This window comes from Eschrichtius robustus, chromosome 6 (genome assembly GCF_028021215.1).
Source record: "Eschrichtius robustus isolate mEscRob2 chromosome 6, mEscRob2.pri, whole genome shotgun sequence".
In the NCBI taxonomy this organism is placed as follows: domain Eukaryota; kingdom Metazoa; phylum Chordata; class Mammalia; order Artiodactyla; family Eschrichtiidae; genus Eschrichtius; species Eschrichtius robustus.
Window position 1 is genome coordinate 52711436 of NC_090829.1, and position 25108 is coordinate 52736543.

General features: G+C 37.7%; 1 protein-coding gene across 1 annotated transcript in view; it reads right to left on the minus strand.

Annotated features, from left to right (window-relative positions):
• Positions 1 to 25108, minus strand: part of SPATA16 (spermatogenesis associated 16) — a 228246-nt gene that overhangs the window by 46340 nt on the left and 156798 nt on the right. Inside the window, exons 5-6 of the mRNA XM_068547418.1 lie at positions 21598 to 21745; positions 337 to 483 (exon numbers count right to left, since the gene is read on the minus strand). Coding sequence (XP_068403519.1) covers positions 337 to 483; positions 21598 to 21745 — 295 coding nt within the window. The remainder of the gene's footprint in view (positions 1 to 336; positions 484 to 21597; positions 21746 to 25108) is intronic.

The window sequence follows — 25108 nt, forward strand, 5'->3', positions numbered from 1 at the left end:
ATACGATAGTTTTGTTGCACGATTTTCTTCTGTGTTTGCTGATGGATGATGACAAAAGCTTGTAATCTTTAAGTGCCCCGTGATCAGGCATAGGTGGTGGTATGGTTACGGTGAGATGGTTAGAGTGAGGGAGGTGGGCACTCCTGCGGGAACCAGAATTCCAGGTGTTGTTAACTAACCCACAAAGAAGATCGGAAGGAGTTAAGTATGACCCAACAAACATTTTGGTGCCCAGGCCCTACTGTATGCTAGGCTTGTGATGAATAAAGCTTAATGAATAACGTACAATTCCTAACTTAAAACAGTATTGAAAGATAACAAGTCCAGGTGACTTACCTGTAAATGTTGGTAACTTCCTATTTGATACTTTTTCCAAAAACTTCCCATCTTCTTTGTTTTTGAACCCAAGAGTCAAGAGATACTGTTGAGGAGGAAAAGATGACCAGTCAACTGTCTGAGGCAACACGTGGAGTCCTTGAAGGTCTGAAATATGACAGAAAAAGAACTAAAGACTTTATCATTTTATTGTTTTCAGGGTATTTTCCCCCCAGATTTCAAGAATTATACTCAGAAAAAATTAAAGATACAAAGTAAAAGTATGTGCATCAAAAGGTCAAATACATGATATATCAAAATCATACTTTATCCTTCATATTTTTCTTAAAATATAAACATACACAAAGTATAGCAATAGAATATGACTAGGTTATGTGGTCCTCTGTCCCCATATTCAGAATAATACAAAATTCAGGACCAGGTTGCAGGCTTAATATTTTTCTGTGTGACACCTTTCAAGAGAATTCAATTTTTCTGTTCACAGTTTAAGAAAATAATGATATATGAAAGGAAAGAGGAAAATTACCAAGTAAGAATTAAAATATAAGGCTAATTAATTTAGTTGCTATCCCTCCTATAGTTGAAGGAAATTTAAAATGATAAATGTACTAACTTCTGTAATTAGACTTGGAAATAACTCATGTGTCAAGAAAATGGTTCTAAAACAAACTCTGTTCTTAATGACTAGAAGAGCTAATGTTTACTTAGTACTTATTTCCTACCTTCCCTTGTTCTAAACATTTTGTGTGCATTCTATTAAAATTTTTTTTATCGACATATAGTTGATTTACAATATTGTGTTTCAGGTGTACAAAAAGTGGTTCAATTATATATATATATATATATATATATATATATATATTTTTTTTTTTTTTTTTTCCAAATTATTTTCCATCATAGGTTATTACAAGATACTGAAAATAGTTCCCTGTGTTATACAGTAAATCTTTGTTGCTTATCTATTTTATGTATAATAGTTTATATCTGTTAATCCCATGCTCCTAATTTATCCCTCCCTTCCTTCCCTTTCCCCTTTGGTAATCATGTTTGTTTTGTGTGGATTCTCTTTAAATCCTCACGATACATTCACATAATTGGTGCTATTGTCCTCATTTTACAAATAACCGGGAGGTTGTGGTACATAGATGGGAAGTGACTTGTCTGGAAACGCGCATATAAGTGGACAAAGCAGGATTCACACCTGGGCAGTCTGACTCCAGAGACCGTGGGCCTAACCACTGCACTCTGCTTTAGGCTTGCTTGACTTTGGATTACTTTTCTGACAGGGACAGATGTCAGCCATGGGGTCTTGGAGGCCAGATTTACTTCATTCATTTTCATTCTGAGTAATAATGCTTTGGTTTATTACAATAGACTTCTCAAATGAAAGATGGTGAACAGAGGGTTTAATGAGCCCTCCCTATTTAACGCTGCCAGAAAGGGAAAAAGATGAAATTCCAAATATCCTTGAATTATGATTTAAATGCCCATTTTTAATCTAGAATCAGAACTCAAATGGCAGTGTTTCAAATACAGTCTTTGCTATCTGTAGTATTTCTTTAAAAAATAATAGACACAGTAAACCATGAGTATTTTTATCCACCCTCTCTGACTTCCCCGCCCTGATTCTTAGCTGCAGAACCCTTTGTTCAAACTAAAATTTACTGAGAAGCCCAATATTTAAAGTCGGTAAAGGTAGAGCTGTTCCATTTGAAGCCTGGATCACTGACCACTAACTCTCATCACTGTACCCCATTCTGTACCCCACACACAATAGCCACCTCGAACCCCTCCACAGAATCCCAATTTTTCAAAGCACAGTTTGGAAAACACTGCAGTAAGCTATTTGGCACATTTTGGTTAAGTAAATAGCATACGGCTGTCAAACAGAGAGTTAACATGTATGCTGATAATTAAAAGAAAATATTACAAAGTATCTTTTAAACACAAGCACAGAACAAAAATATATTAAACATGATTTAGTCTTTGGTGACAGGATCTGGTAACCACTAAATATTATTGAGGGCTAACATTTATGTGACACTTCTTCTGTGCCATACACATTATCAGGATTATCTTTCTCATTCAACAACAATGTAGAGCAGGACACATTATTATGCCCACCTTACGGATGACCAAACTGGAGCTTCAAGAAATTACAGACTTGCCCAACACAGCAAATGGAGGGACCAGAATTGAGAGTCAGGCTGCTGAACATTGAAGCACAGGGCTTAACTCTCAAAACAATCCTACGACAGCAATCATCACTCTGACAGTCAGTGGGAAGCATGTTACAGAAGCAGGGGAATGTCAATACATAGATGGCTTTAACAGACACAGTTCTAGATAGAACACTTCCTTACTCTATCTAGAAAAGTACAACAAAGGCTCAAGGGTTCTTAGAATTAATAGCGTAACTTCAAGGCACTTTAAAAGCAGATTGCAGTATTAGGTGCTTCTTTAGTTGGTGTTTGCCTCTTTTTAAAAGGATGGCTCGTTTCTATAAACAAGGTGAAATGTGATTTCTGCATCTCCATCTCAAGAGTGCAGAAAGTTTCTTTGCTTTTGAAATCTGCAGATGCAGACACAACCAACCAAGAGTTTACCAGTTTTACTGAAGTTGCCAATAACCGGACCATGTGAAAAGGCAATTAAGTAAAAATAAAATGGACACTAGCTCTTCTCCTGATAAATGGTCGTAACATTTTTCTTTTGATTGTGGTTATTCTTTAGCACGCTCTAAGATGCTGCCATGTCTAGATTGTCAGTATTTTCAGGAATTAGCGTACTCTGGAGGTGGAGGGCAGGAGAAGGTATATGTCCCTGGCTATGGTTTGCTCTTTAATCTGGTTGTGCTTCCTGACCTAGAAGGCCCCAGTGCTCCTGGCCGTGCTGGTGGTGAAGTCTGGGGCCATCCTCTGGGGAGAGCCTTGGCTTTCTGGGTAACTATGGATGCCCAGAGGCCCCCTGAATGGGTGTGGGTAGGCTTTATGGACGCTCTGACTTCCCCACAGACCCAGAGTATATATAGCTTGTTGACATAGAAGCCGCTGGATCCCAGGTAACCTGAAGCTTCCTGCCAGCACCTGCTTCCAGCTCAGAGAGGGTTCCCTGCAGGACACCTCTAGGACTTTAAGGTCTACATTAAAGTGCTCTTGGAGGCCCCGGAGTCCTGAAGTTCAGAATAGTTTAGGGTGTGCTGTGCACGGGCTGGTGTTTGTGATGAGTCGCAGGAGGCATCTTGAGATCTGGCATTTTCTGATGCCCCTCTATTGCCAGAAGCAGCCGATGTTTGAGGGCTCTGTTATATAAACAGCACAAAGACTTTGAGAGGTTGACCTCTTCTTGCTCTTAAATATTTGATGGATAAAGAGGGAGACCTATATCAATAGTGACAGTGGTTAGATGAACTAGAGAAACTAATATTAGCACTATAGCTAATTTGTTATAAAATATACTTGCAAAAATGTATTTGCTGTTCCTTTTGATGCTGTATGTTTCATCCTGTTCAATCTGTTGTTCAATTCTAGTCAAAGTTTTGAAATGAGAGAGGTCCCTACATACATACTGTTAAGTTAAAAAAATATTTTTAAAGTATCATTTTTATTCCATTTGTATGCAGAGTAAATTGCAGTTGTATGAACATTTAGCCTAGCAAGTGGTCTATGACCCAAAATGACGACACACTTACCACATGTTGAATCTCATGTAACATTAATTTGAGTGCTAATTGTTCTCGATTTTATGCTCATAAACCTCTACCTACGTCCGAAAAGCCCTGTGCCTCTGATGGATATGAAAGTTAACCAGAATATATTGTCCTTTGGTAGGAAAGTTGAATTGATTAAAAATGTCTTTGCTCCTGTCATGTGAGAAGAAAACTTGGGAGAAATAAATCCCTTAATGCATTCCTTTATAATTTATCACAATTGCAGGTGAAATTTAGATGACTAGGACCAAATTTATTATTAAAAAATCAATTTGCAGGTATGATGCAGTTCCAAATTTGTACCATTAGGGGAGCAGATGTTTTAAGAAAGAATATCAAGGATAGATTATGCAGATTAAGTTTCTTGTAGAAACATGATCTTTCAATTCTTTATCCTCCAAATGAAAGATGTCCAACTCTCAGCAAAAGAGGGTAACGTTTGCCCTTTATCAAGAACCTTTTATTGTACCTCAGGAGGCTGGAGCTGACCAGCTTTCAGGTACTCAAGACATTCATGCTCTTTGACCTTCTGTATGTTCCTTCCTCCCTCCCTGAAGTCACCTCCCTGGAGTTCAGTGACAGTCTCTTCTCTTTCTCTCTCTGTCTCTCTGTTTCCCTCTCTTTGTCTTTCTCTCTGCCTCTTTGTCTGCGTCTCCCCATCTCTCCTACACATATACATGCTGCTTCCTCTTCCTCCCTTTTTCTCCTGCATCTCATTCAGTGCACCTCCTAGCTGTCTCTGGCTCACTGATATGTTCTTCATATTAACGCTCTTGGGGGAATTTTCCTATTTCTTGTTTTAATTAATTAATTAATTAATTATTTTTGGCTGAGTTGCGTCTTTGTTGCATGCGGGCTTTCTCTAGTTGCGGCGAGTGGGGGCTACACTTTGTTGCGGTGCGCGGGTTTCTCATTGTGGTGGCTTCTCTTGTTGCGGAGCATGGGCTCTAGGTGCATGGGCTTCAGTAGTTGTGGCACGCGGGCTCAGTAGTTGTGGCGCACGGGCTTAGTTGCTTCGCAGCATGTGGGATCTTCCCGGACCAGAGCCTACTGTGCCACCAGGGAAGTCCAATTTCTCTATTCTTGTGGCATTCGCTATTACTTCTAATCCAGCAGTCCCCAGCCTTTTTGGCACCAGGGACTGGTTTCGTGGAAGACAATTTTTCCATGGATGGAGCGGAGGATGGTTCAGGTGGTAATGCGACCAACGGGGAGCGATGGGGAGGGCAGATGAAGCTTCGCTCGCTCTCCCTGCCGCTCACCTCCTGCTGTGCGGCCCGGTTCTTAACAGGCCGTGGACCGGTACCGGTTGGGGGTTGGGGACCCCTGTTCTAAATCAAAAAACTAGGGATCCAAAGCCATAGTCTCATCTGCAAAATTTCACCAATTTCAAACACAGCATTTCCAAATGCCTACTGGCACGTTGCTATTTGCTCACCATTACAAATGTTACCTCAAATACAGCAAATATATTCCTTGAAAGTGATTTTTTAAATGTCCACAACATCTCTCGTCCCTACTTTTCACCAGCATATTGAAGGGATGACCATTATTCACCCAATTATTCTGGCTTAAAATTTTGAAGTCATTGTTAACTTTTCTTTCCTCTTATTCCCTGACATTTAGTGAATCTCAAAAACTCATTAAATCTGCCCACTGTAATACAACTCATATTAACCCCACTGTTTGCATTATCATTGCTACCACCCTGGTCAAATTTCTGATCACACAGCATCTGAATTACAGAAAACGTTTCCCAACAAGCCTCGCTGCCACCAGTATGATTTCACACCAATATATCTCCACACCACCACCCAGTGAATATTTCTGGAATATCACCTTTGTCATGGTTACATCACTCCTCAGGAATTTCAGTGCTGCTTTCCTGGTATTCAGCGCTCTCAATTGTGTGAATGTGTTTCACAGTCTATTCTTCATTCCTATGTTTTCTCCAGTATAAACCTTTCTCATCAGGTCTGCTGATTTCACTAGTTTGTACTAGCCTGTGCTCATCCTGCCTCTGAATTTTTCTTTGTGCTTTTCCACCCAGAAACATCTACCTAATCTCTCAATATTTCTTTTATTCAGTCGATTACTATACTTCCAGATGTGCCTAATTTAAGCCCCACCTAGTCCATAAAGGGCTACCTGAGTATTTCAGTACTCCCCCCACCCAAACTCTTAAAGAACACCCAAACTAAAAATAGAACTACCATATGACCCAGCAGTCCCGCTACTGGGCATATACCCTGAGAAAACCATAACTCAAAAAGAGTCATGTGGGGCTTCCCTGGTGGCACAGTGGTTAAGAATCCACCTGCCAATGCAGGGGACACGGGTTCGAGCCCTGGGCCAGGAAGATCCCACATGCTGCGGAGCAACTAAGCCCGTGTGCCACAACTACTGAGCCTGCGCTCTAGAGCCCGTGAGCCACGAGTACTGAAGCCTGTGCGCCTAGAGCCCATGCTCCGCAACAAGAGAAACCACTGCAGTGAGAAGCCCACACACAGCAACAAAGAGTAGCCCCCGCTCACCACAACTAGAGAAAGCCTGCACACAGCAACGAAGACCTAACGCAGCCAAAAATGAAAAACAAAAAAAACCCCAAAAGAGTCATGTACCACAATGTTCACTGCAGCACTATTTACAATAGCCAGGACATGGAAGCAACCTAAGTGTCCATCGACAGATGAATGGATAAAGAAGATGTGGCACATATATACAGTGAAATATTATTCAGCCATAAAAAGAAACGAAATTGAGTTACTTGTAGTGACGTGGATGGACCTAGAGTCTGTCATACAGAGTGAAGTAAGTCAGAAAGAGAAAAACAAATACCATACGCTAACATAGATGTATGGAATCTAAAAAAAAAAAAAAAAAAAAAGTTTCTGATGAACCTAGGGGCAGGATAGGAATAAAGACGCAGACATAGAGAATGGACTTGAGGACACGGGGAGGGGGAAGGGTAAGCTGAGACGAAGTGAGAGAGTGGCATGGACATATATACACTACCAAGTGTAAAATAGATAGCTAATGGGAAGCAGCTGAATAGCACAGGGAGATCAGCTTGGTGCTTTGTGACCACCTAGAGGGGTGGGATAGGGAGGCTGGGAGGGAGACGCAAGAGGGAAGAGATATGGGGATATATGTATATGTATAGCTGATTCACTTTGTTATACAGCAGCAACTAACACACCATTGTAAAGCAATTATACTCCAATAAAGATGTTAAAAGAAGACCCATACCACTCACTCTAGAGTGAATCTCCTAATGTTTCATGGGGTTATGTCTCATCTCTCCAATAAGTTTTAATCCTCTTCAAGATCACATCTTCACGTTATCTTCATGCCCCAAGCACCTAGTCGGTGCTCAATCAATACTTGAGTTGAATATAAAAACAAAGTTTTCTCAATCCTGAATTTTTTTTTTTTTTTTTTAAAGCACCAACTTTTAGTTTTATTGATCTTTGCTATTGTTTTCTTTGTTTCTATTTCATTTATTTCTGCTCTGATCTTTATGATTTCTTTCCTTCTGCTAACTTTGGGTTTTGTTTGTTCTTCTTTCTCTAGTTTCTTTAGGTGTAAGGTTAGATTGTTTACTTGAGATTTTTCTTGTTTCTTGAGATAGGCTTGTATAGCTATAAACTCCCCTCTTAGAACCGCTTTTGCTGCATCCCATAGGTTTTGGGTTGTCGTGTTTTCATTGTCATTTGTCTCTAGGTATTTTTTGATTTCCTCTTTGATTTCTTCAGTGATCTCTTGGTTATTTAGTAACGTATTGTTTAGCCTCCATGTGTTTGTCTGTTTTACGTTTTTTTCCCTGTAATTCATTTCTAATCTCATAGCGTTGTGTTCCGAAAAGATGCTTGATATGATTTCAATTTTCTTAAATTTACTGAGGCTTGATTTGTGACCCAAGATGTGATCTTTCCTGGAGAATGTTCCGTGCGCACTTGAGAAGAACGTGTAATCTGCTGTTTTTGGATGGAATGTCCTATATATATCCATTAAATCTAACTGGTCTATTGTGTCATTTAAAGCTTCTGTTTCCTTATTCATTTTCATTTTGGATGATCTGTCCATTGGTGTAAGTGAGGTGTTAAAGTCCCCCACTATTATTGTGTTACTGTCGATCTCCTCTTTTATAGCTGTTAGCAGTTGCCTTATGTATTGAGGTGCTCCTATATTGGGTGCATATATATTTATAATTGTTATATCTTCTTCTTGGATTGATCCCTGGATCATTATGTAGTGTCCTTCCTTGTCTCTTGTAACAGTCTTTATTTTAAAGTCTATTTTATCTGATATGAGTATAGCTACTCCAGCTTTCTTTTGATTTCCATTTGCATGGAATATCTTTTTCCATCCCCTCACTTTCAGTCTGTATGTGTCCCTAGGTCTAAAGTGGGTCTCTTGTAGACAGCATATATATGGGTCTTGTTTTTGTATCTATTCAGCCAGTCTATGTCTTTTGGTTGGGGCATTTAATCCATTCACGTTTAAGGTAATTATCGATATGTATGTTCCTATGACCATTTTCTTAATTGTTTTGGGTTTGTTTTTGTTTTTTTTTTAATAATATACTTTAATTTCCTTTTTCTTTTTTTTTTTTCTTTTTAAATTTTATTTATTTATTTATGGCTGTGTTGGGTCCTCGTTTCTGTGTGAGGGCTTTCTCTAGTTGTGGCAAGTGGAGGCCACTCTTCATCGTGGCGCGTGGGCCTCTCACCACCGCAGCCTCACTTGTTGCGGAGCACAGGCTCCAGACGCGCAGGCTCAGTAACTGTGGCTTACGGGCCCAGCTGCTCTGCGGCATGTGGGATCTTCCCAGACCAGGGCTCGAACCCGTGTCCCCTGCATTGGCAGGCAGACTCTCAACCACTGCGCCACCAGGGAAGCCCTTTGGGTTTGTTTTTGTAGGTCCTCTTCTTCTCTTGTGTTTCCCACTTAGAGAAGTTCCTTTAGCATTTGTTGTAGAGCTGGTTGGGTGGTGCTGAATTCTCGTAGCTTTTGCTTGTCTGTAAAGCTTTTGATTTCTCCATCAAATCTAAATGAGATCCTTGCTGGGTAGAGTAATCTTGGTTGTAGGTTCTTCCCTTTCATCACTTTAAGTATATCATGCCACTCCCTTCTGGCTTGTAGAGTTTCTGCTGAGAAATCAGCTGTTAACCTTATGGGAGTTCCCTTGTATGTTATTTGTCGTTTTTCCCTTGCTGCTTTCAATAATTTTTCTTTGTCTTTAATTTTTGCCACTTTGATTACTGTGTGTCTCGGCGTGTTTCTCCTTGGGTTTATCCTGTATGGGACTCTCTGCGCTTCCTGGACTTGGGTGGCTATTTCCTTTCCCATGTTAGGGAAGTTTTCGACTATAATCTCTTCAAATATTTTCTCTGGTCCTTTCTCTCTCTCTTCTCCTTCTGGGACCCCTATAATGCGAATGTTGTTGCGTTTAATGTTGTCCCAGAGGTCTCTTAGGCTGTCTTCATTTCTTTTCATTCTTTTTTCTTTATTCTGTTCCGCAGCAGTGAATTCCACCATTCTGTCTTCCAGGTCACTTATCCGTTCTTCTGCCTCAGTTATTCTGCTATTGATTCCTTCTAGTGTAGTTTTCATTTCAGTTATTGTATTGGTCATCTCTGTTTGTTTGTTCTTTAATTCTTCTAGGTCTTTGTTAAACATTTCTTGCATCTTCTCAATCTTTGCCTCCATTCTTATTCCGAGGTCCTGGATCATCTTCACTATCATTATTCTGAATTCTTTTTCTGGAAGGTTGCCTATCTCCACTTCATTTAGTTGTTTTTCTGGGGTTTTTTCTTGTTCCTTCATCTGGTACATAGCCCTCTGCCTTTTCATCTTCTCTATCTTTCTGTAACTGTGGTTTTTGGTCCACAGGCTGCAGGATTGTAGTTTTTCTTGCTTCTGCTGTCTGCCCTCTGGTGGTTGAGGCTATCTAAGAGGCTTGATGGGAGGCTCTGGTGGTGGGTAGAGCTCTCAATCCTGAATTTTTAATCGTCCAAATAAGAATAGAACTTCAAAAAAATCAAAGCTAATGAAATGTTCAGAGCTTCCGAGATAGGATTTATCTCTCTGTCACTAAACTTAGAAAAGAATATCACACAATCTTTGTTTTTTTTATTTTACCTAAACTTTAAGTGGTTTCTGTTCAATTTACGAAGGGTGAGTGAGGTAAAATAATATGTATTAGGTAACTCAGTGGAGTTGATGCTCAAATGAACAGAGCAGCTTTGCCTAGATTGAAAACTTAGTTTCACGCTCAGGTTGGGCCCTTGCTGCAGCTTGTTCTCTGGGAAATATGGACTCTTAGTCACAAAGAAGATTGGATTAACAGAGAATCTGTCTTAATGAAACTGTCAGCAGCACCAGAAAAGCATCTGCAAAAATGTGAACGGTTGATTGTAGATCAGCAGACTCATCTCTATATATGAGGGACTGCTTATTTTTTATGAAGTTAAATACCTGTAAAATAAAATATGAGCTCTCTGGACATAAAGTAGAAAACATAGATACCACCATCATCAGTATTTTCTGTTGGACACCTCATCATAACCACAGTCAACAGATTGTGGATAAACTTCTCAAAGCAATTTTGAAAAAAGAAAAATCATAGAGGTTTTAAAAGTCTTTTAGAAATAAGCAGATTTGTTAGGGTTCTATCTCTCCTTTCTCTGTTTCATTTCCTTCTCTATTTTCCAGTGTCTATGTCATTTCTCTGCCCTTTGTCCATAACAAAATGTTCTGACATTTTGGGCTAGAGCAAAATCTCATTTCTAAAGGTCCCAGTTGTTCAGTGTGAGATGGGACCATGTCAGTTTTATGTGACTTCGTCTTAGTGATCAGTTTCAGAGTTTAGCTTCTCCAGTCCCTTCATAATGCCAACACTTTGTCATTACTTCTTTCCCACCCAGTCATTTTCTGAGTTTTATCTTGTTCACTTTTTAATGCCAATACTTCTATATTGGAAGTTATCCATAAATTCACATCAGCAAGAAAATAGCAAAAGGCAGCAACTTTGCAGCTAACATCATTATTGCCCCCATAAATAACAAAACAGTTTCCACTTTAAAAACATAGATAGCGTATTTTGATTTTTGCATTTGATGTGTGAGAAAGCTATTTGTATAATGAATCTTTGTATAATAAATTGTATTTTCCCTTTGACCTTCATTATAATTTCAGAGTTATAGATGCAAGTAAAAAACATCGGTTTTCATTCCTAAGATTCCTAATTTTCCCTTCAGGCTTCTGCTCTACTTCTCCAAAACTGATCTTTGTATATATAAGTTGCCTCTCATAACCCACTTATAAACTTTGAAAAACAAATAATTACATAAGATATTTATACATAGTTCATTTTTATTTCACTTGGAATTCTTATTGATTCCAAAGTTTTATGTTTAATCAGCTGTATTGTATTTATTCTGGGGAAGTTCCTTAATTCCATCCCCAACAAAGTAGGTTTGAGACAAACAAACATGAAAGATACTGCTCTTCCCTTCAATATTTATTAAATTCACAGTTAGTGAAATAATATGTTGTTGCTCTAATGCCCTTAAATGGCTGTATTTCTGCAGCCATTGGAATGGACATTGGTTGGTTGGATACCTAACATGCATTCTCACCTTCCCTCTTTTTTTTACCCTTGGAGAATTCTCTCCTTCCCTACCGACTCTAAAAGTGAGACCTATTTGACTTAGGCGAATCAATCCATGGCATTACCTTGACCTCAGTTTTGGTTCAAGTATAAGCATATAATGTAATTTGGGCCAATGAGGAAGAGTGAGTCCCAGGAATTGGGTGGAAGAGACATTCACTGCTTCTTGGGACAGTGTGATTTGAAGTTTGTAATGACATTTGGGAATTTTGCTATGACTCAAGATCCTAGCACTTGAGGGCATGGTACAGGTGATGGAATACCAGGTAGAACTTGAGAAGAAAGCTGACTGTAGAAAATAGAGCAGTGAGTGAACTATTGGATCAAGCTGTACTTAAAGATAGTCCCCCTGTAGTTGTATTATAAATCAATGTATTTCATGCCTCCTCCTACCCCTTTAAAACTTAAATATACTGAAATCAGTTTAGGCTGTGATTCCTATTACTTGAAACCAAAGATTTCTGATAGAGGGATTTAGCTAGTAGTTCAGTATATCTATAAATACTATGGAATCCTTAAAATATCATAGCTGAGATGTAAGACATATTATAAATTCTTCAAGTTGACTATCTGAGAAGAATAATTTCCTTATTTAAGAAACATAATAGTTTGAGGATTAAGAATAATTAATTTTTACAGCTAGTACAAAGATACCAAAATTGACTGTCTTAGTGATGCTATTATTATAACATTATTGTAATACTATTACTAATAACTAGACTTAAGTATATGAGATAATAATAAAAAATAAATGTTTAACACACCATTGTAAAGCAATTATACTCCAATAAAGATGTTAAAAGTTTATATTTGTATGGAAATATGTTAATATAAATATTTCAGACATTACATGAAATTTCTAAAAATCTTGTATGTTCTGGTATAATGTTATAAGTCATAATCCTAGTTATTACTTTAAAATGTATATCTCAGAAATAACTAAAAAAAAAAAATAAATGTTTAGCATTATTTTTCTTGACCTATATCATAATTATGATTTTTCCACTTTCGATTAGATTCTACATTTTGCAAAAAGTGACCCTTGGGTAGTTAACTAATACTGAATAATAAAAGTCTTACATAATCTGAAAGCCTTAGTTTTCCTTACTATCTGGACTGGTAATCTACTTATTTGTTTATAGCTCACTCTGGAAGTGTAATGACTTGCCTTTAATAAATAAATACAGCATAAAAAAATGTGTAAAAGAGTGCTTGAAGAAAACAGATCAGAAGGAAAAGTAAGAGACCGGTGATGAAGCCATAGGTGAGATTAATACACAGAATGTATTTTATAAGCTCCTGTATACTTTCCAGAAGTAAAGAAGATCAACTATCTCATTCACAATGTTCCTAAGGTAAAACAATAACAACAACAACAACAACAAACTACCATCCCAGAGAAGCACAGCAATTTCTTTTCCTGAGACCAGAGATTTTCTTTTGTTTTCTGTTGAAATTGGTTTTTGAGTTCTACAGTTTTTTATTTAATAAGTGCAATTGTTGAAGACAATTAAAAAACAAAGAATTATCATGATTATCATATACAAGAACTATTATTACTCATGAATTATCATGGCTCATGAGCAAATGATCTTATGGTAATGACTCAGTAATTTCCTGTAGTTAATATATAAAATTTGAAAGTCAGCAAGGCTTTGGTTTTGTATTTGATAAGTTATTGCTTACATATGGAAATCTAAAAAAGGAGATTATCTTGATTATTAGATATTACTCTTTACTATTCACTATTAGTAGTCAGTTTGGTTGTGGTGAAACTACTTTTAATCTGTTTTATTCCTGTTAAACTCAGAAACAAAATGACTGCCTTTAACCACTATTATTCTCTGTAGCTTTGGAATTTCAGGCCAAAGGAATAAGACCTGAAATAAAAATGAGAGATATAAATTTTGGAAGTGAAGAAGCCAAATGGTCATAACTTAAGAATAGATGGTTATTTATATAGAAACTCCAAGAGGATAAAGTGAAAATCTATTAGTATAGACAAGAGTTCAGTAAGGGATCAAAAAAGGAAATATACAAACCCCCAAATAAACAGATATAAGATTTAAAAAGGTCAATCAAAATATATAGGTATAATAAAATATATAGTATAATGAAAATAATGGTTTAATCCATAATAGCAACAAAATGATGAAATATTAGAAATAATCTTAATAAGATATATAGCTTAGATAAAGAATTGACTACCTAATTTACCTGAAAAATATTTATAGGCTCCCCTTACCAGAGTCTATATAAATGTGTCAGGCATTATGATAAAATGGTAAGATAATGAATGCCATGGTGTTGCTTACCATTTGGTGCATGCAGTAGACAAATAAACAGTCAATTATAATATAGCATGGTGCATTCTTAAACAAAGGTGAGACCAAAGGGGTACCAGTGAATGATGGAGATAAAAAAAAATCCAACCATTGATGAAGTTAACAAAATAAACTTGTCTGACTTATCTGGGGCCTGGAGTAGGATTTTTTTTCCCCTCTGGGAATTTTAAGTCTAGGCGTAAGGTTTGAATTTATACTACCTAGATGGCCCAGGAAATCTCAGCTCTAGAAATAGAGGCTCTCTGGTTGGTAGTACTCTATGTGGTTTGGAAAAATCAAAAGAAAATCTTCTCTGGAAGGATACAAAATCAACCCAGACTGTACTGGATTCTCACAGATAAAGCCATGCTGAATAGTGTCCTGCACCCAAGAGTAAAAAACACAAGGATATTATCTACGATGAGTGAGAGATGGTGTGGTATCATAGAAAAATAGTTGGTCTTTGTCCCCAGTTCCTGGCACAGAGCTTCTATAACACTTGGAATTTCCTAAGTGATAGAGGATGGTAGGAATGTTTTTTGTTCTAATGAGGTGACTCTTGGCAGGCCCCTAGATAGCTTCTGCCAGGATGGGGGCTGGTCTCAAGAAAGACCAAGGCTTAATTAGAAACTTGGAACTTTCAACCCCATTCCCCAAGCTCAAGCTCTGGGGAGGGGAGGCAGGCTGGAGATTGAGTTAATCACCAGTGGCCAATGATTTAGTCAATCGTAATGAAACCTCCATAAAACCCCCGAGATGATGGGGTTTGGAGAATTTCTGGGTTAGTGAAGTACAGTGAGGTACTGGGAGAGTCGTGCAACCAGTGAGAGCACACACCCACACCCCATCTTATTTTGCCCTGTGTATCTCTTCCATTTGGCTGTTCTTGAGTTGTATCCTTTATAATAAACCAGTGATAGTAAGTAAACCACTTGCTGAGTTCTATGAGTCATCCTAGAAAATTATAGAACCTGAATTGGGGGTCATTGGAACCCCCCAACTTATAGCTGGTTGGTCAGAAGTACAGGAGGCCTGGGACTTGTGATTGGCATCTGAAGTGGTGGGGGGGCGGTCTGGTAGGATCGAGCCCTTAATCTGTGACGTCTGTGCTAACTCTGGATAGTGAGTACCAAAGTTGAAGTGAATTGTTAAAACACCAGTTGGTGGCTGAGAGCTGGAGAAGTGGTGTGGAAAACCCCACAAATTTGGTGTCAGAAGTGTTGTGAGGAAAAGAAAATCCCAGAATCGGAGTCAGAAATGAGATTTGCTAGAACGGTCCTGGCTCATGGAAACATGTGGTTTGGGAAGAGAAAGGATAACAGGGTGGAGGGTGAGGAACCTTTGATTCCTGGGTGGCCACCCATGGTGTGAAACTGCAGCTGTGCTGTGATCAGTTACTAAAGGTACAAGTTACCAATTGTAGAGATGAATCCAACTCCCGGGAAGTTGGTTCACTGGATGCATTAAGAAGTACAGACTAACAAGAAGAAAGCAAAATATACAGTCCCTTGGTTATTGTTACCTGTTATAGCTAAAATGAAATTAAAAGAGAGTTATGCAATTAGAAGGAGGAATGCAATCATAGATGGTAAGAGACAGTAGATGAGGGAGACCAGAGGCAAATGGTGTTGTAACCTGCTACTGCAAAGGACAAGTGAGCTGCTCACTGAGACGTGTTTACTTTGATTAGCTAGAACAGTGCCAGAACACCACACTTCCCATTGGGAAGACCAACGTTTTAATATTTTAAGAACAGAGACTTCAGCCCCATATATGAGGAATTTCTTTTCTTTGGGAATGATTCTCTGTTTCTAAAAAGAATTCTGTGGTACAAATATGAGATGATTTGTCATCTTTATAACCAACCTAGCCGTAACACTTTCATAATGATATTGGGGATGTAGGCTCTTTAATTCTATAAACTTTTCCATTTGATAAAGTGAGTTAGAAAGAGGAAAATAGTCTAATCTTGGAAACTCTTGACCATGGTAAAATTATAACATTTTAAAGAAGAAAGAATAAAATGAGAAATTTTAACTTTATATTTTAGAGAGCATAGAATGTATTATCCTTACTGGTAAATGATGACTGAACAAGAACAAGGTTATAAATTTCAGTGAAAAGCAATTTTTAAAGGTCTGTTTTAAAACAGTATATTATTCTTCTGAACATACATATTTACTCTTGGGAGTTAAATTGCACTGGAGAGACAAAATATGACTCTATCTACCTAAGTGTTAAAGTAATTGATATCTGCTCCAGAAAAGTTTTCTATTAAACATTACTAAGCACAGATCCATTACTGAATATTTTATTTAGCAAATAAATCTTGATATTTTCATCAAGTGGAGACAGGATATGCTTATTGTATTACTTTATTATTAAAATACAATCATGCAAGAATAAGAACTGTACAGAATTGTGTTATTTCATTGGAATATATGAATAAAAATCTCAAGCAAAATCTTTATAAATGAAAACATAATAATTCTGGGGCTGGTGAATTATTATTTGTTTTATATACCTTGACTACTCTGCATGAATCAAACTGGATTTTTCCTTAAATAAGAAAAATGGATAGCTACACTGCTAAAAATTCAGTAATTTTTTCCTCTGTGAAACATAATACAGTATAGCTCTATTATAATATGGCTTTAAGATTTTGGTGGGTCTTACCACATCCCCAGAATAGCAAAGGATGCACAGTGAGTTCCTGAGGATATGTAAGGCTGGTTGTCCTACAAGGCAGATTTGAATTTTAACCCTCCCTTATCAGTCTTGTAGAAGTTATAAAGGCAGTATAGTCCTAGTGCCTGCCACTGAGGGTGAAGTGGGCTTTTCTCATAATAAATCACTAATTTAGTTGGTCCATTCAGTAAAAAATTAAAAATACTTAGATCTCTATATATTTCAAAATGAATTCATTTTTATCGTTTTTCCCCTTTGCATCTATTTTTCACGTGGAAATCCATGATAAGGATGACTGTGAATTAGGGGCTAGCTAGAAAGAATACACTGCCTGGGGGATCTCGATCATAAATATTCTTCCTGCTCATTACCGCCACCTCTGCCAGCTATTACTGGGCTCATGGCACTGTCACATGACCAAGGAGTAATGAACTCAATACTGTCTAGGCTTGATGAAGGTGACCTGGAGTTGGGCAGTGTTTCTGTGTTGGAGGGTTGTCTGCCAGCCTCTACTGGGAGAACTAAATGTATTAGTCTCCAAGTTTTAATGATAATACCTACTTATCCAGCAGAACTTTGATAGGTAGACTTTTCATCCAAGATCTTCAAGGTACAGATTTTCTGACCTTCATCTACTGACTGTTTATTTAGATGATTTCTGTAATTCTTACTTACGGCCTCAATTTCTCTTGCTGCAAAGAAAACTAGGTAATTGTGTTCTATCTCCCATTTGGAATCTGTGTCTCTCCTCAGATGTTCCTTTTCTGTGAGTGGGTACAAACACATATGTATGAGAACATTTACCTGTAGTTGTCCAAGGAAGGATGAGTGAACGGGAGGTAGAAGGGAATGTACACAAACTCTGAGTGTTTCTGAGGATGAATTTGACTGCACATGGAGGAATGTTTATCTGTCCTCCCCTGAGTTCACATGAATTTTATTGTGTACACTGCAGATGAAGTAGGAAGCCGCCTACTTCACTGATGTAAGGCAGTATATTAGTTAAAGCTACCTGATTTAACAAAGAGCCTCCAAATCTTAGGGATCTAAAGCAAGAGAATTTTGGTTTTTGTTTGTGTGGGTATTCAGTGGGTTGCCTTCCACATGGTCATTCAGGGAGCCAAGCTTCTTTTGCCTTGCAGCTTCTTTAGTTCCGCAGTCCTATTTACTCAGTCAGTGGCTAGGGAAAGCGAGTTCTGCATGGCAGAGGTTTATGGGCCAGGCCTGGGAATGTCATACTCCCAGGGTATTTCTGTCCACATTCCATTGGCTGTTACTGAGTCACAAGCCTCACTGAACTGTAAAGGAGGCTGGAAATGTATTCTAGTTACATGCATGGGGGGGATGGGGTGGGGAAAGAGAATAGTTTGGTAAACAACTAGCCAGTCTTTGCCACTTTTGGTGGCAAGGACTTCTATTCCCAAACTGCTCCTTCATCTGTTTTCTCCTCCATCATTCTTTTAATTAGACTCAGCCTTCCATTCCACAATTAGAGCTTAGGTTTTAAGTGAAGTATTCTCTAGAAGAGAGGAAAAATATAGTCCAATTTTCACCCTGAAGTATAAATTACTAGAGTCATATTCTTTCTTAGAAGCAGGTATATTCTAGCACTACCTAGTGTAGTGCCTGGAATATATGTGCTCAATAAATGTTTGATGACTAAATGAATAACTGAATACACCACCCATCTCCATTGTAGATCCTCTTCTTGTCCTGAGGATATTGGGATTCTGAAGCATGGAGAAAAGGAGAAGAGAAATGGCAGAATAGCATAGCAAGTTGGAGAGAGGACTGAAATGACTTCCAGTCTCCAGTGGAGTAGAGGGAATTTCTAGAGTAAGATCTAGAACTCCGCATTCTGGCAGGGAGAGGGAATCTTAGAAAGTAGTTCTAGTCTGGGCCAACTTGTGTGGTAGGGGTGGTTGGTGTACATGTAAAGAAGCATTTACACCAGGAGGTAGCGTGGGGAACTCATATAGGTGCCCTTGGGTGACCTAATGTGTCACATAAATGAGCCCATCAGGTCCTGCTCAAGCCAACAGATCTGTCTCAGGTTGCACTAGCCATATAATCTGCAGCTGTGCTAGCCTGCACAAGGCTTCCAAGAGGACTCTTTCCTCACATGCCCATGGGCTTCTTTGGACCCTTGGGTAGGCTCGAGCTCTGTGAAAGTTGAAACCAGACTAGGAGGAGAAGAAAGTCCCGTGGAAAGGGGGAAAAAGCTGGTGAATTTGATTAGATAGTTACTGAAGACAGACTAAATTTTAGAAATGATTGGATGGGATTGAGTCCTTTGGGGTGGGATAGAATATATTTTTGGCTCGGGACAGACCAAAGATGAATATGTGTAGGTTAAAACAAAAAGTCTCATGTTTGCACACATTTGCTGTGTGATTGTCCAGTCACACCTGCTGCATGACTATTTGTTGAAATAAATAACTGAATACATTTTTGGCAACACAGACGCTTCTTAAATAGAAGGCAGATAAAAGGAGTATCCTGGTATTTGGGACGTGCCAACAAAACAAGGTCACTACCCTTCTAGGCCCTATCTCTCTTTGTGTAACTCACTTTCTAGCTACTGCCTTTGGCTACCGATGCCTGCCCAAATCACCACTCTGCACCTCCTGTGAGAAATATCCAGAAGCTAAAGATCACATTTGACCTGCCCTCTTCCTCACCTTGGAATTACCTGGGGGGAAAGGAAGAGATGCCACTAAGACTTGCACATATAGTTAGTAATAGTGGTTTCACCGTCGTTCCAGCAATGGCTTTGGAGTGACCCTTTAATCATTTGCAACAGAGACAAATAATGTCATCAGTGTAATAGCCTGTTAGTTCAAAGTACCCATTCTATAGAGCGAAGGACCTAACCACTCCTAATGAAATTTAAAATTCGAGATTGCCTTCACTACCTCCCCTTCTCCAGAAACTGTCTTTCTTCTCTCTGTTCTCATATAGCACTGTCACACTCCAGCAATTAGTAATTATAAAATGATAGAAACAATCATCAGTAACTTATAATTATCTTCTCTTCCAAAGTATAAGATCCTTTAGCATGAATCATTTTGCCAACAGATCATAATTCATCTTGATAACAGGTTTGATGGAGTTACATGAGATGTGAATCTGGCTCATTAATGTTATTGTTGTTTTTAAGCCCTCAGTGGCAACAGTGCTTCCTAAGTATTAGTTAAATCTTCATGACTTCTCTGTGAAGTAGGTTAAATATAACTAAACTTATTCTACCAGTAGAGGAATTGGAAACTGGTAATCTCCTCAATGAATCTCTCTTTATTACCAATGGATCTGAGAGTAGATATGGAAATAGCTGAATTGGATTAATTTTCCATGATACTAGATTGACATAACTTTTGTGTGGTATTGATTGCCCTCTCTGCCCCCCGCCCAAACCCTTGAAGATATCCATAACAAAATGATAAATGATTTATAACAATTAGCAAAAATTGTGAGTTCTGAAACATTTTTATCTACTGCCTTATAAAATGCTGGAACTAAGTAAATCAGCATCAGTGTTCATTATAGCATGCATGTGATTTCTTCTCTTCCCTTTCTCTGCCTTTAAATTTTCATTGTTCCTTAGGGATTCACTATTTAATCGTCCCTAGTTATATTTTTAAAATATATTTCTTCTGAAGAGCTTGAAGCATTGTGGAAGAAATAAGGATTCCATAGGACCTAAATTTAATGCTTCCGTCACATCTCGGCTTCTATCAGATGGAAATAGTGTAGTTCAATGCGAGGATATGGGTTCAAATCCAAGGCCTGCTGCCACTGATTTTCTGATTTGCTGTGTATCTTTGGAAAAACTGTTTTCTCTGGTAGCTGTTTTCTCATTTCTAAATGAGAATCATCTTACTCACTTCTTAAGTTATGGGAGTAACGAGATAATGAATGTAGAGTGCCTGGTACCTTAAAAGTGATCACTAGTGGAGTATATTATTAATCATATAAATCAGTGACTTGGCCCCAAAACGCTGACAAAAGGAATGCAGGGGCCTTAACAGGAGGATGTGATACTAGATGTGTGTATTTAGAGATTTTGCTTAATATGGTAGTCATTGCTGATTGTTAATTTATTTATTTTGAAAATAACAAAATACTCTTTAATATTGTTTTGACTCAGTGATTTAAAGACAGTAAAACAGAAACAACAAAAGCTTTTGACAACTCTTAGTATCTTAGATAACTGGAAATCTCCATCTCCATTAGAGATTGGCTCAATTTAGTACAAGAAAATTCTTGTCTTAATTCAGAATAACACTTGGAACATGGTAGATAGTAAAAAAGTATTTGGAATGAATGAATGGAAGCAAGTGGCTTCCAAAGACAAAAAGAGGAAAAAAGGACACCACTAGTGTTGTGTTCTCTGTGTACACTTGGCTGGCTATCCAGATCTCACTTGGATACCAGTGGCCCAAGAACATAAAAAAAGAGGGACGTTTGAGGTGTGAGATAGATGGAGGAAGGAAAGTAGAAATAGCAGGGATTGGAGAAAAAAAATCCATATTCAGGAAAATACTATCATCACCTAGTTTACTGATGAAGTATATGGGGTAAGGTGATATTTTACTACAGGTTATTCTTTCATTTTTTATAATCTTAGAGTTTCTAGGTTTTACCTCTCCTCTTAAAAAAAGAAACATGATGGCACAAGGAGTATTATGCTAGACCTATAGGGCTAGCTCTGCTTAAAACCTTAAAATAGCTTTCCATTTCAACTCATCAGATTAAAAAAAAAATCCCTAAAACTGAAATAATCAACAAAAAATCAGAAACATCCCTGTATTTGTTTTTTATGGAAATAAGTTGTCAGCTAATGCTTTGAAGATATTGAATCTTACCTGTGTAGATATATTTCACATATGCAGGATGAGTTTTTATGAAAACCTCTTTTACTTTTTCTGTTTTATCAGCTCTGATTTTTGTTGCAAATGGTGTGTACATAACTGAGAAAGATTCCGCCCTGGTGATGGCTTCTTCAATCATAGCCTGAGAGGAAGCAAACAACCCATTTGGCCTCAATAACAATACGTGACTTTAAGAATATAAAAAAATATGATTACCTTTATGGATGATTTAAAAATCTATATACTGTACTGCAAAGATAACATATTTTGGTCTTGAATATTCATTAGAATGAACTTTTAATTAGTTCTGGAAATACTATTTCATATTAAGAAAACCAATTAAATGAAGAAAGTTTGTAAACAGACACCTCTAAACTGGGCTTGCTTTAAGATAAAAATAAAAATCCTATTTTCTGAGGTGTCATTTTTAACTTGATCTTAAAAATCAAATTCTTCAGTCTAACATAATTATCTTATGAACAGACACTGATGAGCAATTTTACTTTAAAAAATTAATTAAAATATCTAGATTTAAGTATTGTCTATAAATAACATGACAAACTAGACAAACTGTATATTTTTCTTCTTCCAATACATGGCAAAGCCTTTTGGAATTAAAAAAAAAAAAAAAAAACTTTCTCAACTTCCTCCTAGCAAAGCTTTCCTTCCCTCCGGATCACAAGAGCCATTTGAGATGGATTCAGCTATTTAAGAACTTCTTTAAATTTTCTTTGTTCATGCAAGATACCATTCTTCATAAAGCCTGCCATCACCCTGAGCTTCCTGCTTTAACTAGGTCCATTACTATTTGAAACAGACCAAAAGGAAAGTTATGTGAAGTTTTAAAAGGAATTTATTCCTTTCCTACAACTTTTCCTTCTAACAAGGCTTGAACATTGAATAGAAAGTAGAAATGTCTATAGTTATCTCATTTTTCTGAAAATAGCATAAAAGAATATTATAAAAATCCATATTTAGTTATAGGAATAATTTTTTCCCTGACAACTAAAAGTTGTATACAACCAATAAGGAAAAATAATAGATTTGAAGTTTCCAACAAAGAAAAATCATTTAACAAACAGCAATTTATATTATTACTGGTATAGTATATTGTAAACAAGTTTTAGACTAATATTAACAGCAATAAGGAGTTGATTTTAAACTGAGAAACTGAATTTCAATTGTTGATTGCCTACTTCATTCCTCAGTGACTTCAAATGGCCCCTATGATCAATTTTTTAATTTACAATTTTTTAAAAAAAATTTCTTCTAGAAACATTTTAATAAAAATTGGCCATTTCCAAGAAATACCCACTGCATGCCCACCAATAAAAGGGAACCATAACAAAACAGAAAATTTACCATATGGCTATGATTTAAAGAAAAATAACTAGTGCACACTCATGCACACCAGCAAAGTCCAATATTAAAGTCACATTCTTTCTTATGGGCTATGATTAGGATTCTGAGTAGACACTGAAATAAAACTTAATACAAATGCTGAACTGTTCAGGTCAAAGGACCTCTAAAGAAGCATCTGTCCTCAAAGGGATTCCAGTTTTAATTTACAATTTAAATTTGGTGTGGGACAAATTTCTGAATGGCTGAGGGAAAGAACTTATATTGTCCACAACGCTGTCCTTTCCAGGTTTGAGGAACTAGAAGGGAAAGAATATGATTGTGATGCCAAACCTGGAGCCAGCACTTAGATGGAAGTAGCCATGGATTATGCAGCAGTGGATTCTGAGGGTGCAGCAGGTCTGGGTGCTGAGCCCTGGATGCTACTATGAAAGGCCAACTGCGGCAATGCAGGCAGCAGGTCTGGAATTCAGAGATGTGGATTAAGAACTCAAGCTGTTTAGGTACCAGGTTCTGGTCCTCCAACAGAAAGTAAAGATCCTTTATATTGAGTAGAAGAATGTTTTCTCCAGCTTGGTGCTTCATTGTTCATTGCTGGAACATGGAATATGCTAGAATACGTTCATTGCTGGGACCAATCCTGGGATGGCCTGTCCAGACCAAAAAAGTAAGTAGCTGTACCTGGATTCGTGTGGAGTGAGGTGCTGAAGAAGGGAGCTGTCTAGACCTCAGTTCTAAGGTCTTGATCTGACTTTGCTGCGTTTTGTAAGCTGTTAGTTCTTGTATGAGTTTGCTAGGGCTGTCCTAACAAAGTTTCACAGGCTGGGTGGCTTAAATAACAGAAATTTATTTTCTCGTAGTTCCAGAGGCTAGAAGTCTGAGATCCAGGTGTCTGCAGGGTTGATTTCTTCTTAGGCCTCTCTCCTTGGCTTGTAGATGGCCAGGTACCTTCTCCTGTGTCTTCACATGGGTTTCCCTCTGGGTGTGTCTGTATTCTAATCTCCTCTTCTTATAAGAACACCAGTCATATTGGATTAAATCCCACTTAAAGACCTCATTTTAACTTAATTACCTCTTTAAAGACCCTATTTGCAAATACAATCACAATCTACAGCCTGGGGTTAGGACTTCAGCATATGAATTTTGCGGGGGGACGTGATTCAGCCCATAACACTTCCTAACATCCAAATAGCTTTCCTTGTGGTCTCTCTGAATATCTTGGTGAAGATATTTTGCTTTAAATTCTGGATCAAAAAATTTAGTGAAGGTATTTAATCCTCTAGTTTGCTTCCAGAAAGGTATTAACAGTATCCCAGTAAGGCCAGGACAGAAGAAAACACTCTCTCCATTCCATTTCTTTTCCAACTGCTGGCAGCTTAAGTAACTGCTGGCAGGGTAGCTTTGCTAAGCCATCACACAGCAGGACAGGAAAACTCGTGCCCAAGAGCCTACACTAGGCTTTTTTTTTTTTTTTTGCAAGTGGCTGAAGTGTGGTTTTTGTGTGGCAGCTTGATCTGCTTGTTTAAGGCATTGTGCTCTTGGCTTGATGCTCAAGGCATGGCATTCAGGCTTTCACAGGGCTCTCTACTCAGGAGGGTATGTGCTAGAGCATGGCCTCCCTCTAGAGCTCCCCACTCAGAGCCAGTAGAAATGGGGTTCTTTTGTGGCTTCTGCCCTCCATCTTGAAGATGAGTAAGGAAGTGGGTGAGTGAGCAGAGTGTGTATGCAAGAATAAGAATTGAACTTTCAATGGAGATACTTTCTCAAAGGAAATTATTAGAGCCCCAAGAAGAAATATTGTGATGTAATTTTAAATATACATATTTAAACTTTTAAATTGCATTTTAAATATAAATATACAGATATATAACATTTCTGGTACTTTATTGAATGACTCATTTGTGAAGCAATCTAGAAAATATTTAGCTTTAATATATTATTACTGTAATTATAAATATTATAATTATTCTTATTTAAAATAGTGGGAATTTTTGACGGTTTTTGGTTGGACACCAAAATATCAGGTTTTCATTTTGTGATGGTAATAATTTGATAATTTAGAATTGGACTTGTCTTTCATGAGCAGTCTATGTCCATTTTTAAAAAATGTATTTTATTGAAGTATAGTTGATTTACAATGTTGTGT